The sequence below is a fragment of the Ovis canadensis genome, chromosome 5, assembly GCF_042477335.2.
Source record: "Ovis canadensis isolate MfBH-ARS-UI-01 breed Bighorn chromosome 5, ARS-UI_OviCan_v2, whole genome shotgun sequence".
In the NCBI taxonomy this organism is placed as follows: domain Eukaryota; kingdom Metazoa; phylum Chordata; class Mammalia; order Artiodactyla; family Bovidae; genus Ovis; species Ovis canadensis.
In genome coordinates, this window is record NC_091249.1 from 94775128 (window position 1) to 94795762 (window position 20635).

The window sequence follows — 20635 nt, forward strand, 5'->3', positions numbered from 1 at the left end:
TGGGCAGGGGATCCCTATGTACCCAACTAATATCTAAGCTTCAATTATGAAAATGTAAGCCATCTAGACCATTTCTACCTAGACACTTCCATTAGTGTGCCTCAAAGTAAATCTCAAGGTCAAAAATCTACTTTAGTGACAAGCTCAAGACACATAAAACCTAGACCATAACTGGTCTCCCTTACTTTTCCCCTCTGCCTTAATCTGCTTGGCATACACTTTCATTAGCACCTACCTACTACATCGCGTTAATGCCTAAGTTTTGCTACTGTAAACTCAATTACAACATGTTGATGGCCTTTAGGTAAAATGAAATCACTAAAAGCAGAAAGTAACCTGAGCAGAGCATATACAATATTGGATCCCCACAGAGGTAGATCCAAGAATACGTTTCTCAAGATTTCAAAATGATTCCTACTAGAAACTCTTTTAAGTTTTCTCAACATACTGTACATTTATTTCAGCTTTAACTAATATGGTTTATTCCACAGAGAAAAAATTTTATGAATCCCATTTACTCTAGAAAGACAGTTTTCCTTGGGTGAGGAAAACAGGACACAACATATTTTTGGTATAGGAAAATTTATTACTATCGTGCTTTCATCATCAAAATTTATGATCTTGGTCTTTCCTTCTTGCCTTTGTATAAAGCCAAAAGAGAGACATTGGCTACTTTGACAACCTTAAAGCGGACTCCAGGAATGTCACCAACAGCATGACCTTTGCGACCAAATCCAGCAACCAGAACTTCATCATTTTCCTGGAATAAAAAACCAACAGTTTACTTCTGGTGTAAGTGGCAATCGCCCCAAACACCCATCCATCCTATAAACTGGGGGAAACTCCCCTAAAAATAGAAGATAACTAAAACACTCACCTCAATAAAATTCAAGCAACCATCATTGGGTACAAAAGCAGTGATTTTTTTGCCATTCTTGATTAGTTGAACCCTGACACACTTCCTGATAGCAGAATTTGGCTGTTTGGCTTCAACTCCTCTGAAACATAAACAGCGTAAGAGTGACTTGGCTTTCTGAAAAGGGACACGTTTTACTTCATGAAGTATAAAGCTTATTAGAAACTGTAGTATTCCTACATTTTCAACATAGTCTTAAATCCCTAACTTACAGCTAAGTTTTTCTTTAGTCTTAAATTCACCAGACTAACATCAGGGCAAACTTACGGCCTCTTTACAGCAATAAAACATGAACCAAGAACTAGAGCTAGAAATAATGGATTCAAATCCTCATACAATTTGATGGGGCTACACAAAGTTATCCTTTTGTACAGTCAAAAAACAGTTGTGTGTTGGCAAATCCATGTGGCTCAATCTTAGCTGTATAACATTAGGCAAGTAACTTCTCTCCATGTTTTGTCAAGCAGAAACTTGGGGAGTGCCAAGATGAAGCAGTTGATGGGTGCAAACTGCTTAAAAGCTCCACACACATTAAGCTCTCAGAATGTCCCTTGTTTATGGTTACTTTCTCTCCTCCGATGTCACCCCAATTCCTCTAAAGTAGTATTAAATGCTTAAAAATCTTCCGAGCTTATCTAACGTTCCAAAAAACGTGGACACACAAAACCCTAGAAGTTACATCAACCTTTAAGTGCATTTATCCCGAGTTACCATACTAAAACCATGAAGGAACCAACAATGGTCTTTCACTTACACTTTTTCCAGCACAATTCCCTTGGCGTGAGAAGCGCCGCCAAAAGGGTTGGCCTTCAGGGCTGTGCCCAGATGGGCTTTCTTGTACTGCTTATCATGCCACTTCTGGTCTCGTCGGTGGCTACGGAGCTTCCTGGCAGTACGAAGACCGCGACACTTGCCTAAAAATCACAATCACCTTAGATTCCCCAGTAAAATCACCCACGGTTTTTTATTTTTTCACATTATCTCAAGTATTAGCCTCACCTAGACTACCGGCTGGCAGGCTCTGACATCACACCTTGGCCCACGGGACAAACCACAAAGGTCCCCTTGAATCAACTAGGACGTGGAAACAAGTGCTCCAGCGGCTACACTTTCTCAAAAGGACGAAGCCCCGCGCCATCGCTCGGGGGAAGCTGCGGCGCTCCGGCTTCCCTCTTAACTCCGGCTCCGCGACGCCCAGGCCCCTTCCCGCCGGGCCATGTGGCTGCAGCAGCGGCGCTCCCCCGGCGCTCCTCACCGGCCCTCCCCATGGCTCTCCCTCACCGCTCTGTTTCCTATCTTCCCGCCGGTCCCCGAAACCCCAAGTCGCACGTGCAAGCCACTCTGCCCAGCAGAGAAGACAACTCACCCATCCTGCCGGCGCCACGGGCCTGAGCGAAAGAGAGAGGAAGCGCAGGAAGGAGCCACAAGCCCCCGCGAGCAAGCCCCGCCCAGCCGAGGGCCCTTGAGGCTGTCTGCGCCGCGCCTGATCCCGGCTGCAGCCCCTCGGTAGAAAGCGACAAGCCAGCACCACTTTCCAGAATCTGCGTCTTATCTAATTTGTGTGCGATTCGGGGATATCTAATGTTCGCTGTGATTTGTTTCTTTTTATGCGAATACCGAGGACGGAAGGAACTGCGACTACCAATCCCAGAAGCCTTTGCATGAGCCCGGCGCCCGGCGCCCGGCGCAGGCGCTCTGAGCAAACGCGCGGGGCGGGCTCTGAGGCGCTGAGTGAGAGTCCCAGGGCGACTGCGTGTGGTGGGGTGGGCAGCTTGTGCTTGTAGTTCGGAAAATTAGACCTCAGAAGATCCTGAACTCCTACTCACAAGAAGCACAGTAAATTGAAAAACATTTAGTGAAGCAAGGTGACGTAGTATTTAAAAGCTCACTCTAGTGAGAGACCGAACTCCCAAAGCTGCTGTTTTTGTTTGTGGGACCTTGATTCTTTCAGTGAACTCAGCTTGTCCTGGAGAGTGAAATAGATATAAAAGTTTTCTGGAGCCTCTCATATTCTGAGATGGCCTACATTCTGTGGAGTGTGTTTCTTTCTAAATAAATCCACTTCTTACCATGAGAAAGAAAGAAAAGAAAGCTCTGTGAGATGTTGGTTCATGTCACAACTCTTTATAAAAATGTCTTAGATCCTGCCTGCTGTTCCAGGCACTCCAAGATAAAGGTTTCTGCTCTTAGAAAGTTTATATTCTAGGTATGAGAGGACAAAATATAAGTGTCAGTTCAGTTCAGTTTAGTCGCTCAGTCGTGTCCGACTCTGCGACCCCATGAATCACAGCATGCCAGGCCTCCCTGTCCATCACCAACTCCCGTAGTTCACTCAAACTCATGTCTATCGAGTTGGTGATGCCATCCAGCCATCTCATCCTCTGTCGTCCCTTTCTCCTCCCGTACTTAAACATAAAAAGATACTTTTACATGTTGATAAGTACTATGGAGAAAATGCACCTGGTTCAGTGATTGATGTGGGGAGGCAGCTGGCTGCTCTGGGTAGGGGATGTTAGAAGTTGTCTCTAGAGATTACATTTGAGCTGAGATGCTGAAGAAAGACAGCCATCTAAATAGGTATATGGGTAAAGTCTTCTAAGAAGAGGAATCCTCTCTAAGTGTAGAATGAGGCTGGGACTTTTTAAGAGCTGAAGGATCAAGGAAGGCATAGCTGAGTGCTTGAAGAGTAATATGGCAATAGGTGAGGTCTGAGAGTGCACAGGGACATGTGGAGCCTGTAGACCATGGTAAAGACTGTTTACTCTTCCTGTGATTGGATACCTTTGAAAAGTTTCAGCAGGGGAGTAACAAGATAGGGTTTATATTTTTGTGGGTTCACTCTGGCTGTTGTGAGGAGAAACAAAGTAAGAGATGAATCTGTAAGGCCAGTTGAGAGAGTGTTACCCTACTTCAGCTGGGAGATAATGCACATCTCGGTCCAAGGTGGTAAAAAGTGGTGAGATTAGATTTACAGTTTGATGGTGGAGCCAACAAGATTTGCTCAGGACTGTAGGCTGTGAGGTGGCGCTAGTGGTAAAGAACCAGCCTCCCAAAGCAGAAGGCATAAGAGACCAGGGTTCGATCCCTGGGTTGGGAATATCCCCTGGAGGAGGGCATGGCAACCCACTCCAGTATTCTTGCCTGGAGAATCCTATGGACAGAGGAGCCTGACAGGCTATATTCCATAGGGTCTCAAAAAGTTGAATAAGAACTAGCATGCAAGCATGCATGTAGGCTGTGAGAAAGGAATTACTTATGATTTGCATTCTGAGCAATTGAATGATTTGTGTTATTTACTGTGTGGGAAATACTGGGAAAGGAGTAGATTTAGAAGGTAATATTAAGGGTGCTGAATTTTCTAAATTTGCTGGCATATTGAGTGCAGCACTTTCACAGCATCATCTTTCAGGATTTGAAACAGCTCAACTGGTATTCCATCACCTCCACTAGCTTTGTTCATAGTGATGTTTTCCAAGGCCCACTTGACTTCACATTCCAGGATGTTTGGCTCTAGATTAGTGATCACACCATCATGATTATCTGGGTCGTGAAGATCTTTTTTGTACAGTTCTTCTGTGTATTCTTGCCACCTCTTCTTAATATCTTCTGCTTCTGTTAGGTCCAGCCCACTTCTGTCCTTTATCGAGCCCGTCAGCAGTGGCCACAGGACTGGAAAAGGTCAGTTTTCATTCCAATCCCTAAGAAAGGCAATGCCAAAGAATGCTCAAACTATCGCACAATTGCACTCATCTCACATGCTAGTAAAGTAATGCTCAAAATGCCCCAAGCCAGGCTTCAACAATACGTGAACCGTGAACTTCCAGATGTTCAAGCTGGTTTTAGAAAAGGCAGAGGAACCAGAGATCAAATTGCCAACATCTGCTGGATCATGGAAAAAGCAAGAGAGTTCCAGAAAAACATCAATTTCTAGCTTTATTGACTATGCCAAAGCCTTTGACTGTGTGGATCACAATAAACTGTGGAAAATTCTGAGAGAGATGGGAATACCAGACCACCTGACCTGCCTCTTGTGAAATCTGTACGCAGGCCAGGAAGCAACAGTTCGAACTGGACATGGAACAACAGACTGGTTCCAAATAGGAAAAGGAGTACGTCAAGGCTGTATATTGTCACCCTGCTTATTTAACTTCTATGCAGAGTACATCATGAGAAACGCTGGACTGGAAGAAACACAAGCTGGAATCAAGATTGCTGGGAGAAACATCAATAACCTCAGATATGCAGATGACACCACCCTTATGGCAGAAAGTGAAGAGGAACTAAAAAGCCTCTTGATGAAAGTGAAAGAGGAGAGTGAAAAAGTTGGCCTAAAGCTCAACATTCAGAAAACGAAGATCATGGCATCTGGTCCCATCACTCCATGGGAAATAGATGGGGAAACAGTGGAAACAGTGTCAGACTTAATTTCTGGGGGCTCCAAAATCACTGTAGATTGTGACTGCAGCCATGAAATTAAAAGACGCTTACTCCTTGGAAGAAAAGTTATGATCAACCTAGATAGCATATTCAAAAGCAGAGACATTACTTTGCCAACTAAGGTCCGTCTAGTCAAGGCTATGGTTTTTCCAGTAGTCATGTATGGATGTGAGAGTTGGACTGTGAAGAAGGATAAGCACCGAAGAATTGATGCTTTTGAAGTGTGGTGTTGGAGAAGACTCTTGAGAGTCCCTTGGACTGCAAGGAGATCCAACCAGTCCATTCTGAAGGAGATCAACCCTGGGATTTCTTTAGAAGGAATGATGCTAAAGCTGAAACTCCAGTACTTTGGCCACCTCATGCGAAGAGTTAACTCATTGGAAAAGACTGTGATGCTGGGAGGGATTGGGGGCAGGAGAAGAAGGGGACGACCCAGGATAAGATGGCTGGATGGCATCGCTGACTCGATGGACATGAGTCTGAGTGAACTCAGGGAGATGGTGATGGACAGGGAGGCCTGGCGCGCTGCGATTCATGGGGTCGCAAAGAGTCGGACACAACTGAGCAACTGAACTGAACTGAATGGGCTTCTCAGGTGGCACTAGAGGTAAAGAACCTGCCTGACAATGAAGGATATGTAAGAGACAAGGGTTCCATCCTTGGGTCTGGAAGATCCCCTCATGGCAACCCACTCCAGTATTCTTGCCTGGAGAATCACATGGACAGAGAAGCCTGGCAGGCTGCATTCTACAGGGTTGCACAGAGTCAGACATGACTGAAGTGACTTAGCATGCATGCAAGTAAGATAGAGGAGTGTTAGTACTGAAGTTGATAACTTGACTAATGAATAGAATACAGAGTCAGCAAAAGACTCCTATAGAAGGAGTATAGAATGTTATTAAGTAACAGAATTAGATGTCAGATCAGTGTGTAAAAGAAGAATTGTCAAACAGATGGAGTTGCACAAAAAGTGGTTACCCAGATTAAATTGAGTCACCATTTCAGGCTAAAAACAAAAATCAGTTCCAGGCAGATTGAGGCCCTGTATGTCAACAGTAAAATTTAAAAATTCTGAATAGAAAACAAAGGTGAGTATCTCCATGAACTTAAGAAAGTAAAATATTTCTAAATAAGAAGAATGATAAATTTGACCATATTAAGAAACTTGTTTAAAAAAAATACACCTGAAAGAAAGAAAAAGACAAGTTACAACCTGAGTTGATAGTCACAAGCAGTGTTCATGTAAAGTTGGGATAGATTGTTCATTAAAAGTTGAGTAAAACATCCTGTAAAATCATCTGGGCTGGGTGCTTTCTTTGTGGAAAGGTTATAAACACCTTAAATATCTTTTAAATTAAATCTAATTTAAACTAAATCTCTAGTTACAGAATGATTCAGAGAACCATGATTTCTTCTTGAGTCAGATTTGTTTGGTAAGTCATTTTTTAAAATTTGTCTATTTCATCTAAGTTTTCAAAATTATTACATAAGTTGTTACGACATTCTATTATGCATGAATATATGTGTTATATATACTTGGAAGTTGTTTTAACAATGAGTGTAAAATGCTATATAGTACTATATAGGTTATCTCTTTTCAAGTGAGTTTTGGTAATGTGCACATTTCAAAGTATTTGCCCATGTTATCTAAGTTGTCAAATGTATGGGCATAAAGTTGTTTGTAGTATTCCTTTATAATCTTTTTAATATTCATAGATTTATAATGATGTCTCATCTCCCATTCCTGATATTGATAATCTGCATCTTCTTTCTCTCTTTTTTTTTTTTAATTCTAATTTTACAATAGCCACCCTCTGTTCAGTCAGTTCAGTTGCTTAATCGTGTCTGACTCTTTGTGACTCCATGGATTGCAGCACACCAAGGTTCCCTGCCCATCACCAACTCCTGGAGCTTGTTCAAACTCATGTCCATTAAGTTGGTGATGCCATCCAACCATCTCACCCTCTGTCGTCCCCTTCTCCTCCAGCCTTCAATCTTTCCCAGCATCAGGATCTTTTCCAGTGAGTCAGTTAGTCACACTGGGTGGCCAAAGTATTGGAGTTTGAGGTTCAGCATCAGTCCTTCCAATGACTATTCAGAACTGATTTCCTCTAGGTTTGACTGGTTTGATCTCCTTGCTGTCCAGGGGACTCTCAAGAGTCTTCTCCAACACCACAGTTCAAAAGCTTTAATTCTTCGGTGCTCAGCTTTCTTTATGGTCCAACTCTCACATTCATTCATGACTACTGGAAAAATCACGGCTTTGACTAGACAGACCTTTATCGAGAAATTAATATTTCTGGCTTTTAATATGCTGTCTAGGTTTGTCATAGCCTTTCCTCCAAGGAGCAAGCATCTTTTAATTTCATTCCTGCAGTTACCACCTGCAGTGATTTTGGAGCCCAAGAAAATAAAGTCTTTCACTGTTTACATTGTTTCCCCATCTGTCTGCCATGAAGCAATGGGACCGGGTGCCATGATCTTTGGATTTTGAATGTTGAGTTTTAAGCCAACTTTTTCACTCTCCTCTTTCACTTTCATCAAGAGGCTCTTTAGTTTCTCTTCGTTTTCTGCCATAAGAGTGGTATCATCTGCATATCTGAGGTTATTGATATTTCTCCCAGAAATCTTGATTCTAGCATGTGCTTCATCCAGTCCAGCATTTTGCATGATATACTCTGCATACAATTTAAATAAGCAAGGTGACAATATACAGCCTTGACGTACTCCTTTCCCAATTTGGAACCAGCCTGTTGTTCCATGTCCAGTTCTGTTGCTTCTTAACCTGCATACAGATTTCTCAAGGGGCAGGTAAGATGGTCTGATATTCCCATTTCTTGAAGAATTTTCCAGTGTTGTGATCCACACAGTCAAAGGCTTTGGCATAGTCAAAGAAACAGAAGTAGATATTTTTTCTGGAATTCTCTTGCTTTTTCAGTGATCCAGAGGATGTGGCAATTTGATTTCTGGTTCCTCTGCCTTTTCTAAATCCAGCTTGAACATCTGGAAGTTCTCAGTTCATGTACTGTTGAAGCCTGGCTTGGAGAATTTTGAGCATTACATTGCTAGCGTGTGTGTGTGTGTTAGTTGTTCAGTCGTGTCCAACTCTTTGCGACCCTGTGAACTGCAGCTTGCCAGGCTCCTCTCTCCACGGGATTTTCCAGGCAAGGATGCTGGAGTGGGTTGCATTTTCCTTCCCTAGCGTGTGAGATGAGTGTAATTATGCAGTAGTCTGAATATTCTTTTGGCATTGCCTTTCTTTGGAATTGGAATGAAAACTAACCTTTTCCAGTCCTGTGGCCACTGCTGAGTTTTCCAAATTCACTGGTATACTGAGTGCAACACTTTCACAGCATCATCTTTTATGTTTTGAAATAGCTCAACTGGAATTCCATCACCTCCACTAGGTTTGTTCATAGTGATGCTTCCTAAGGCCCACTTGACTTCGCACTCCAGGATGTCTGACTCTAGTTGAGTGATAACACCATTTTGGTTATCTGGGTCATTAAAATCTTTTTTGTATAGCTCTTCTGTATAGTCTTGCCACCTCTTCTTAATATCTTCTGCTTCTGTGAAATCCATACTGTTTCTGTCCTTTATTGTGCCCATCTTTGTGTGAAATGTTCCCTTGGTATCTCTAATTTTCTTGAAGTTTTTACATTTTTAAAAAAGTATACTTTTCGTTTTTTTTTGTTTGTTTGTTTGTTTTGCCACGTGGCATGTGGGATCTTTCTTCCCCAACCAGAGATGAACCTGCACCTCCTTCACTGAAAGTGTGGAGTCTTAAGCACTGGACTGCCACGGAAGTCCTCTCTTTTTCTCTTGGTCACTTCGAAGTTTAGTAATCTTCTTGATCTACTCAAAGAATCAGCTTTTGCTTTCACTGATATTCTCTGTTATTTCTCTGTCTTCATTTTCATTGATTTCTGGTATTATCTTTTCTTATTTATTTTTTCTGCTTGTCTTGGAGTTAAAGGGAAGCTTCTGTTATTGATTTGAGATCTTTGTTCTTTTTTAATATATATAGTGGTATGACTGTCCTTCTAAGTATTACTTGAGTTTTGGTATGTTATATTTTAGTTTTAATTCATTTTAAAACATATGCTAATTTCTCTTTTGATTTCCCTTCTCACCTATGGATTATTTAGAATTGCATTATTTAATTTCCAAATATTTGGATAACTTCTAAATATCTATGTTATTTAGTTCTAATTTAGTGTCATTATGGTCTAAGAATATCCTTTTTTGATTGCAGTATTTTAAAAATTTGTTGAAGCTTGCCTTATGGCTCAGATTTAGTCACTCTCAGTGAATTCTCCTTGTACACTTGAAAAGAAAGTATATTTGCTGAGGAAGAATGTACTATCAGTGTTAATTAGCCCAAGGTAGTTGATAGTGCTGTTCAGGTCTTCTGCCTCCTATATTCAGGGTGATACTAACATCGTGTGGAGAGAGTGGAGATCATAATGGGATGTTGGGTTGTGTTTACTTTATGCAGTAGGTTTAATTATTATATTATTATATAAACAAACAAATAAAGCATGAACCGATGGTTAGGATGTGCTATGAACCAAGGATTTTGATTACTATAGCCATGAATACAATTTTTAAAGGATTTGATTTCTGTGTTTGGAGCTTTGAATTTTTTACTTCCTAATAAAGAACTTATTATGTAATTTGGAGCCTGAAAGGAAACAGAATTTCCTTTGACCTTGGGCCCTAAATTTTCTAAAAGGGTACTCAAACAAGAATCAGCTTGAGGAACCAGAAGAAAAGAAATCTGTCCTGGCTAAAGGGTAGTGAACTAGCCACAAAACTGAGGAAGATGAAGTTCAAGGGGTGGGCAGGACCAGCTCATGTCCAACCTGTAGGCCAAGATAACAGTCTGGGTTTTATTCTGAGTGTGACGAGAAGCCATTGGAGGCCACAGGTGAAAGACTGACAAGAATATGATGTGCATAGCTAAGGTGGGGCACCACAGAGGGACGAGAGAGCCTTGGCTTTCCAAGGAGGGGACTATTGCAATAGTACAGGTGAGATATCAGAGGTCGTGGTATAATTTGGGGTTATATCATGTTGGAAAGAGCAAAATCATTGACATCATCATCATCACTGCCACCACCAGCACCACGATGGTCTCTAAGGCATACTAAGTACTGTTTAGGTGCCAGGCTTAGAACTTCACATGCATAATTTCTTTTAACCCACACAATAACTCCTATGTGGTAGAAGTTATTTATTTTACCATTTAAATTGAGACTTAAAGAAGTTAACTTTCTTAACCAGAACATGTTTGTTGGTTTCCAGGTTAGTTATAAGACACAATTTTGATTTTTAGGGAGCTAAGGAAAAAATTTGATGAATGTAAATATGGCATAGAATTGATGGGAAATAATTTTCTAGCCAGCAAAACTGGCTAGAAAAGAAGGAGTATAGTTCTTAAGGTTAAAGTATTCTTATTGTAGTTTGTAACCCTATGTCCATGGGTTACTAAAGGTATGTAAAAACCAGTAGACACTTTGTCACAAAAGATCCTATTTGGTAGTTCTAAAAATGTTGAGGGCATGGAGGAAGGAAGGAGAACACATTTTTCTCTTTCCTAGTATTTCCTCCAATAGAAGGAGTTAAATTAGTGTAATATCTCTGCCATTTACTCATTCCATGCCAGGTGAGGAGAAGTGACATCTCTCTTCAAGCGGTAAGTTTAGAAAAAACAGTTTAGACGTGTTCAGCTTTTCCTGTTTTCCTTTTTGGGACCTAACCTGCCCACGGAGCACACATTTCCTCCTGTTTCTTCTGGGGCAGTCCTCTCTTCCCTGTGAAAAACCGGTACTACCGTGATAGGCTGCCATGTCTGTCTTCTGCAAGGAGGGGTTCAGTTACAATCTATTTTGCTCCTTCACTAAGCTTGTCCTCCAATCTGGCCTTTCATAGTAAGAAAGGTGGTATTTGACCCTCTACTTGTCTAACATCTTGTTTTGGTGGTTTAGTCACTAAGTTGTGTCTGACTCTTGTGACCCCGTGGACTTGGGGATATAGCCCACCAAACTCCTCTGTCCATGGGATTTTCCAGGCAAGAATACTGGAGTGGGTTGCCATTTCTTTCTCCAGGGGATCTTCCCAACCCAGGGGTCGAACCCAGGTCTCCTGCATTGTAGGCAGATTGTTTACTGACTGAGCCACCGGGGAAGCCAAACTCTTGTTTAAATTCTCAGTTTTTAATAGTTTAGCACTCAGGTGGGACAGGGTTTCCCTGATGGCTCAGTGGGTAAGGAATCCACCTGCAGTGCAGAAGGCACACAAAACATGGGTTCAGCCCCTGGGTGGGGAAGATCTCTTGGAGAAAGAAATGGCGACCAACTCCAGTGTTCTTGCCTGGAAAATTCCATTGACAGAGGAGCCTAGCAAGTTACAGCCCAGGGGGTCTCAAAGAATGGGACATGACTGAGCACAAAGCACGGGTGGGGCAGAAGAGTATTATTATTTGACTTCTCTCAGAGCCTCCTACCCCAACTAGAAAGAAAAATTGATCTTCATAAGTTAGATCAGTTGATGGGGGTGATGCTGATTCTTTGTACTGTATGAAATAGAAGTTAACTTTTGGGGAAGAATGGCTAAGGGTTTTAATAATGTTGACAATTGATATTGGAGCTTTTAGAATGGTTAGAAGTTATTCCTAGTGCTTTAGCTATGAAAATTGAGGCATTAGTTGCTATCAAATGTGACAAGATAAAATAACAGCTTTAAGTGGGCAAGAAGAAGCAGGAAAAGTGAGACAGATGCTTACATGATCCATATAGCTACTAATGATGAATATTGAGTGCTTCATTTTTCCTGATTAAATTATGAAACCCAACTTTGCCTTTATCCAAAATTAATGAGATTTCTTATCCTCTCATTCTAGCTACTTTTTGGTATAGTTGTTATTTCTTCTCATATCTATTCTGTGGAACTAAAGACATAGTGTATTGCCATGTAGTCTTACTAATACTCAAGGGTGATCTTTAAAATCTTGTTATTTAGTTAAACCTCTGTGTAGGATCTAGGGGGAATTGACAATGCTATTCTTTGATGCCCTTTTAAAATTCCTGGAAGGGAGTTATCATTTTAATATGCATATTAAAAGTTATTCTCCAGGTGTTCTCTAACTTGGCTGAAAACCAAACAAAAGAAAATAGGCCTCTATTTCAGCAGGGACCTTTGAGTTATAAGAAATGAAAGATAATTTTTCTCACTAGGAAAAGAAAGATGATTTTCTTCACTCAGTGGGATGTTAAGTTTTAGAATTTCATTCCCTGGAGAGGTTTAAGAACCTGTAGATGACTCTTAACCAGATCTGTGCTGTCTGAGTTCAGTAGGGACCAGATGATCTTTGTGATGGAAAATGGCCAGGGTCACTCTTTTGCCTTTGCATTCTGTAGTAAAATGAAGATTCACCAAGACTACTTCTAGGTGATTTAAATGTAAGAATATTATACTATAAAAATGTAAACTTTTATAAAAGTAAGTGTGTAAAATTTTGAGCATTTTATTCCTAACATTTTATTGTTTAAAGGACTTTAAATAAGGTAAAGCAAGATTTTTTCCCCATAGATTGGAAAAAAAAAAAAGAGAGAGAAAAAGTAATGAGGGAGTGGAAGAAGAGAGGAAGAACAGAAGTGAGGGATTCTGGGTTTCTATAGCTATACAAAAAACAGTGATAATTTTTCCACTGATCTAAAGCATTACTTTTCGATCTTGGTTCTGGCAGTCGTTACTGACTATGAAGATTACCCAAATGAATGAATCTATAACAAGTTCATATATAACTGGTTCATTTTTGTACTATGTGCCAGTGAATTTTGCAATTTACTTAGGTTTTCAGTTAAAAAGTCTGGGTTTATGTTAATTATGTAGAAGATAGTATCTTGGGTTTTTACCAAGTAGTTGTACATAATGCTCTGTGAAGTATTAATTTTTGTCCAAGGAATCCATTTTTCTCTTTTTATAAATGGCAGCCTAAGGAATGATGCTAAAGCTGAAACTCCAGTACTTTGGCCACCTCATGCGAAGGGTTGACTCATTGGAAAAGACTCTGATGCTGGGAGGGATTGAGGGCAGGAGAAGGGGATGACCAAGGATGAGATGGCTGGATGGCATCACTGACTCGATGGACGTGAGTTTGAGTGAACTCCGGGAGTTGGTGATGGACAGGGAGGCCTGGTGTGCTGAAGTTCATGGGGTCACAAAGAGTTGGACACGACTGAGTGACTGAACTGAACTGAACTGAACTGAAAGTATGCTGCTGCTGCTAAGTCGCTTCAGTCGTGCACGACTCTGTACGACCCCATAGACAGCAGCCCACCAGGCTCCCCCGTCCCTGGGATTCTCCAGGCAAGAACACTGGAGTGGGTTGCCATTTTCTTCTCCAATGCATGAAAGTGAAAAGTGAAAGTGAAGCCCCTCAGTCGTGTCCGACTCTTAGCGACCCCATGGACTGCAGCCCACCAGGCCCTCCATCCATGGGATTTTCCAGGCAAGAGTACTGGAGTAGGGTGCCATAGGGCAACATCAAACAGCACATACTCTTAATGTGAGTTTTAGTTTACTGAATTAAAACTCTGACTCCTGTCTCTGTTGAGGTAAGGACTTTGCAGATGCCTGTTGAGAGCATTTTTGAGAGTAGTGGAAGCCTTTTCCTCCCTAGTTGCCTCACCTCTTCAAAAGAGATAGTTATGATTCATCCCTTGTCTCTATCTATTTCATAGCTGTCTCTCTTTCCCTATCTAATCAGCCATTGTTTTGAGTGGAGGTGGGACCTTCAGAGAAGGTCATTAATTTGCTAGGTGAAATATCCCAAAAGTGTTTACCCCAGCAAATATGTGTTCACATATCACTTGTTTGGGATCTTCTTGGGGGCAAAGATTAGGTCCTTTTTACACTGTATTCATGGCATCTAGCACATGACAATCAATGTTTGCAAAATGGGAAGATTTATGAAACAGCAAGCCTCCTATTTCAGTTTAGCTTGAGAAACAAGAATGTAAAAATGTGCCACTAATTTAACACTTTATCCTTGTTCCATGAAGTCAAAGGGGAATCTAAAGTAAGAAACATTTAACATTTAAATCAAAAGCATTTGTATTTCATTTGCTAACCTGATTTTAATCAACTCAGAAATTAATTTGATGAAAATTGGTAGAAATTATGGCAGCAATTAGGCTCTGAACTTGATAAGAGTCTGTACTAGTCTGGATTCTCCACAAAAAACCAGTGGGAGATATATACATATATATGCACATATATGGACATATGGTTTATCATAGGAGTTGGATCATGCACTTATAGAGGCTATGAGGTCCCTACATTTGCAGTCATCAGCAAACCAGAGACCCGGGGAGCCAATGTTATAGTTCCAGTTGTAGTCTGAGTCTGAAAGCAGGAAAGGACTGATGTCCTTGCTGTAAGACAGATGGAGAATGTGCAGTCTCCCTTACTCCACCTTTTTGCTCTAGTTGAACCTTCAGTGTATTTGATGAGGACCAGTCACCTTGGAAAAGGCAATTTGCTTTGCTTAGTCTACTGAATCAAATGTTCATCTCATTCAGAAACACCCGGAGAGACACAACCAAATATATATAGGCATCTGACAGCCCAGTTACGTTGACCCACCTTAACCATCACAGAGTCATACCTTTGACAAGGAGAAGTACGTATATACTATATGGTATTTTGCTAGTAAACTGATGTAACATGGGTTTCGTCTGTTAGCGTTTTTAAGCTACTAAATTTGATGGAATACTTGAATTAGTTTGTTTTCTAGGTGCAGTTACCTAAATATTCAAGCCCTGGAGTCACAACCATGTGACATGAAGTGGGAAATAATTATGTAATATTTGTGATAGGTTTATTCATTTTCCTCTACATTTTATTTAGCACCAACTTAGACCAGCAACTTCTTGATTTACATCAGTTTAATTAGACATGGTCTCTGTGTGCTCATGGAGCAGGCCTTCTGATAAGGAAACACTGTAAACAAGTAATGAGAAAGTAAATGTCTCAGTACAAATTGTGATATATGTTATGATGAGAGTGAACAGAAGACAGGGAGAATTAGAGGGGCGTGAAGTGATTCCCACAGCCAGAAAAATATGTACAGAGTCACTGAGGTGCATAAAAGCCTGGCATGTGGAGGATGTTGAGAGGCTGAGTGCAGGCAGAGTGCTGTAAGCATGGTGGGGAGAAGGGTGAGAGAGACCAGCAAGGGCCAGGTCATGCAGGCTTTGTAGGAGGTGCTTGGATTTGGATTTTGAATCAGTTTGCAATGACCATTGTAATCAATTTGAACATTTGACTAATGGGATTTTCAGTCTGAGAGCATTTGGATGAATAGAGACTGTAGTCTGATAAATGCTAGATGCCCCTTAAGGTAAATATTAGAATTTAGATAGATCCATTTTTTTTCCCCATGAGAACTCAATTCTGTATTGTCATATATGATTATGAAAGATAGGTTTTTTATATTCACATTTATAGGTAACATTTCATTTAATAATATACAGCAAATCAGAAAATGAAGCAAATCCAAGTATTTTCAGTTGAAAAGAAGGCAGCATGGATGAACAGCTTCCTATTCTCTCATGGAAAATGTTGAGGGAATATTTTCCACACTCCTCTGCATTTTCTGTTTATCTTGTAAGTCACTAATTGCTCTTTGTTCTGGAATAGCTTTAGGATGTTTGTAAAACAAATAGCCTTGAAAGGTAGAAATAGTATCTTTCTCTCTGGCAAAGAGGCAGGTTGGCTTATAGCCTTGCAAACTTGAGTTTCTCTCCTGAAACGATACACACTGTGTGTACAGGTGTCCATCTGCACCCACCTGTATTACTTTATGGCCAAACAGACCGATGCTCACACTGCTTGCTCTTTGGTGAGTAATAAGTATAAAGTCCTTTGTTTCTGACCCATGAGTCATCTTTTGCTAGCACCCATGAAGCCCTAACAGGCTAACTTATTAGCTTCCAAGTTGGGGAAAACCTCAGACCTTCACAGTTTTGGATAGAGACCCCTCAGCTGTCTGAGCAGGCAGGTGCAGTGCCGCACAGGTGAGACCCCAGTGCTTTGCAGCCTGCACACTATCATATTAACAGTTTTTTATCACTGATTTTCTCCTCCAGAGTCACAAGCTGTTCTCAGACAATCACATCTTAAGCGTGATTTCTATTTTAAAATGCGTGTGTGAAACCTACTAACTACTAATTATTCTGCTTTAAATATTCTTCACCAAGTGGGAGAAAATTTCGACAACAGAATGCTACATTAAAATTTTAGAGGCATCATGTCATACAATATATCAAGATGATACTTGATTTAAATTAAGAAATGTTGCATGTGTGTGTATGTGCCTGAATATATAACTGAAGCATATTTTCAAGAAAGTTTGCTACATAATAAGCACTAAGGGACTACTACTGTGGTTTCTGAGTGTTCACAGAACTGTTATTCTCATGGTACAGGATCATCGTGGCTTGGGTTCTCACCTCCTCCTGACCAGGAGTTTGAGGAGCAGTGTAATCAGGTACTACTTCTGCTACTGTGTGAGACTATGAGGGCTTGCTCTGGCAGCTGGAGGTGTTCTGTGTTTGCACAGGCCAATACAGCGGCCACTAGCCACATGTGGTTACTGAGCACTTGAAGCTTGGTTACTCTGAGCTGAGATATGCAGAAGTATAAATTATACACCAGATTTCAGGCATAGAGCTGGAAAGGACAGTAAAAGATTTTGTTAATAATTTTAAAAAATTACTTTTCTATGTGAAATAATATTTTAAATATATCAGGTTAAATAAAATATATTGTTAAACTAATTTCACCTGCTTATTTTTAACTCTTTCAGTGTGGCTACTAGACAACTTTAAATTACATATGTAGCTCATATTTTGTTTTGATTGATCGAATAGAAATTAGATCTTTGCTACTCATAGCACAGCTAAGAGTCCTTAAGACTAGGATTGTCAGATGTAACAAATAAAAATAGAAGACATCCAATGGAATTTAGTTTTCAGATAAAAAACAAATAATTTCTTAGTATATTATGTCCCAAATATTGCATGGGGCATATTCATGAATAAAGTTATCTGTTTTTTTTAATCTGAAGGTCAAAGTTAACCAAGTGTCCCAAATTCTATTTGACAGCACTGTCTATGATGAAAATCCTCATGCCCAGACCTGTCTTGCTCCTTGAAATTCCATGGAATCAGGGAAAGGACAGAAAAGTAAAAGGAAAGGTGAAGAGTGGAAGTGGAATGCAGTGAAAGAAAAGAGAAGAAAAGAAAATATAGTGAGAAATAGAAATAAGATGGAGCACAGATAAGCCTTTTTTATTTTATAATTTTTTAAGCAATTTTCTTCCTAATTTCTGTTTTTTCCCACTTCTCTAAGTATTGTAATTTTATCTCCTCCTTTTCTATAGGGCTCCCTAGAGCCACATTAAAAGATGCCAGTTGTGCACAGTGGGCAGCAAGGAAAGGAGTGTCTCATCAGGTTCAAATCCCCAGCTTTCCTGTAATCCATCATCTCTGAAACACCACTTAAAATGGGCCCTTTTAGCTACCAGTACTTTGTCATTAAAGAGGTCAAGGTTCGTAAGTGTCAAAAATGGTGACACTTTCATTTTAGAGGATTTTCTTTATTGTGCTGTTTTAATTTTTGTTTTCAGTTGGTTCAGATGGTAAAGAATTCTCCTGCAGTACAGAAGACCTGTACTGTTTGATCCCTGGGTTGGGAAGATCCCCTGGAGAAGGGAATGACAACCCATTCCAGTATTTTTACCTAGAGAATTTCATGGACAGAGAAGCCTGGCAGGGTGCAGTCCATGGGGTTGCAAAGAGTTGGACATGACTGAAGTGACTTAGCACATAAACAAGCAACTGTTAAGAATTTATTGTTTGTTTTATGCTTTTTAGGTGGGGGTGGTGGGAGTAGAGGCTGGCAAAGAAGGAATAACAATAGAGATTCTTTATTTTTTCTAGTTATTGAAGTAAGAAAAGGCTTTCATCTCTTATTTATTTAAAATTTTATTATATAGTGTCCTGGGTGTTCATTGGAAGGACTGATGTTGAAGCTGAAACTCCAGTATTTTGGCCACCTGATGTGAAGAGCTGACTCATTTGAAAAGACCCTGATGCTGGGAAAGATTGAAGGCAGGAGGAGAAGGGGATGACCGAGGATGAGATGGTTAGATGGCATCACAGACTCAATGGACATGAGTTTGGGTGAACTCCGGGAGTTGGTGATGGACAGGGAGGCCTGGTGTGCTGTGGTTCATGGGGTTGCAAAGAGTCGGACACGACTGAGTGACTAAACTGAACTGACAGACTGATAAAAGCACTTAAGATGAAATTCACTCTCTCAACACATTTTTAAGTATGTACTACAGTAGTATTAGGCTTCTCTGATAGCTCAGTTGGTAAAAAAAAATCTACCTGCAATGCAGGAGACCCCAGTTTGATCCCTGAGTTGGGAAGATCTGCTGGAGAAGGGATAGGCTACCCACTCCAGTATTCTTGGGCTTCCCTGTGGTAAACAATCCTCCTGCAATGTGGCAGACTGGAGTTCAATCCCTGGCTTGGGAAAATGCCCTGGAGAATGAAAAGCTACCCACTTCAGTATTCTGGCCTGGAGAATTTCATGGACTGTATAGTCCATGGGGTTGCAAAGAGTCGTACACGACTGAGTGACTTTCACTCACAATATTATTAGCAGGCTAGAGTCCATGGGGTCTCGAAGAGGCAGACATGACTGAGCGACTTCACTTTCACTTTCACAGTCTTATATAGCAGATCTGTAGAATTCGTTAATCTTGCTTGCTGAAATTTTGTGCCAGTTAATTAGCAAGTTCCATTTCCTCCTTCCTTAGCCCCTGGAAGCCACCATTCCACTCTTTGATTCTATGAGTTTGCCTGTGTTAGATACCTCATATAAATGGAATCATGTAGTATTTGTGACTGACTTATTTCACTTAGCATAATGTCCTCAAGGTTCACCTACATTGTCACATATTGCAGAATTTCCTCTTTTTTAAACCTGAAATGATATTTTATTGTATATATGTATCACATTTTTGTCTATCCATTCATACTACCTCTTGGCTGCAGTGAATGGAGCTGCAGTGGACACAGGAGGGCTAATAGTTCTTTGAGATCCTGATTTCAGTTATTGTGGATAATTATCCAGAAATGCAATTGCTGGATCATATGGTAGTTTTGTTTTAAAGTTTTTGAGATCAATCTGCATATTGTTTTCCATAGCAACTGCTATTTTCCATAGCAACTCCATTTTGTATTCCCACCAACGGTGCACTTTGGTTCCAGTTTCTTCACATCCTTGACAATGCTTATTTTTTGGTAAACAGCCACCCTGATAGGTGTAAGGTGATGTCTTTGTGATTTTGATTTTGATTTCCCTGATGTTTAGTGACACTGAGCACTTTTCTTATGCATGTTGGCTGTCTTTTTTTTAGACCACTTGAAAACTGAGTTATTTGATTTATGCTATTGAATTGTAGGAATTCCTTATATATTTTGAAAATTACCATATATCAGATGTATGTTTTGCAAATATTTTCTCTCATTCTGTAGTTGCCTTTTCACTCTGTTGATTGTTTCCTTTGCTGTGCAGAAACTTTTCAGTTTGATGTAGTCCTGTGCCTATTTTTGCTTTCATTGCCTGTGCTTTGGCAGCATATCCATGAAATCATTGATGAAACCAATGTCTTGAAGCTTTCCCCCATGCTTTCTTGTAGGTTTTAAGTCTTTAACCCATTTTGAATTGATTTTTGTGTATGGTGTGAGATAAGGGTCCAATTGCATTCTTCTGCATGTGGATATCCAGTTTTCTGAGCACCATTTGTTGACAAGTCTGTCCTTTCCCCTTTGTATATTCTTGGCGTACTTGTTACCAACAGTAACTATCCCTGGTCAGTTGCCCCGATGTGCATGTATTTATTTCTGGGGTCTCTATTCTGTTCTATTGATCTCTATGTCTGTCTTTATACCAATACTGTTTTACTTACGGTAAAGGAATTGTGATCCCACCAGCTTTATTATTCTTTCTCAAGGTAGATTTGGCCATTCAGGGCCTTATCTAGTCTTCACAACAATTCTTTAAATACTTTGTCCCCACTCTGCAAATGCGGAGAAGTAACTTGTCTAATAATACTAGACAGCTAGCAAGAGCTAGAGGTGGGAATGCTCTTCAGTGCTGTCTGACTCCAGTCAGTACCCTTTACCGTTGCATTCCATG

General features: G+C 40.5%; 1 protein-coding gene across 1 annotated transcript; it reads right to left on the bottom strand.

The window, feature by feature from the left end:
• Nucleotides 1-427: 427 nt before the first annotated feature.
• RPS23 (ribosomal protein S23) lies at nucleotides 428-2571 on the bottom strand. The gene is made up of 4 exons (XM_069592578.1): nucleotides 2283-2571; nucleotides 1671-1830; nucleotides 878-998; nucleotides 428-760 (listed from the first exon to the last, which is right to left on the bottom strand). The coding sequence occupies exons 1-4, from the start codon at nucleotides 2284-2286 to the stop codon at nucleotides 614-616; spliced, it is 432 nt and encodes a 143-aa protein (XP_069448679.1). The 5' UTR covers nucleotides 2287-2571; the 3' UTR covers nucleotides 428-613.
• Nucleotides 2572-20635: the final 18064 nt, after the last annotated feature.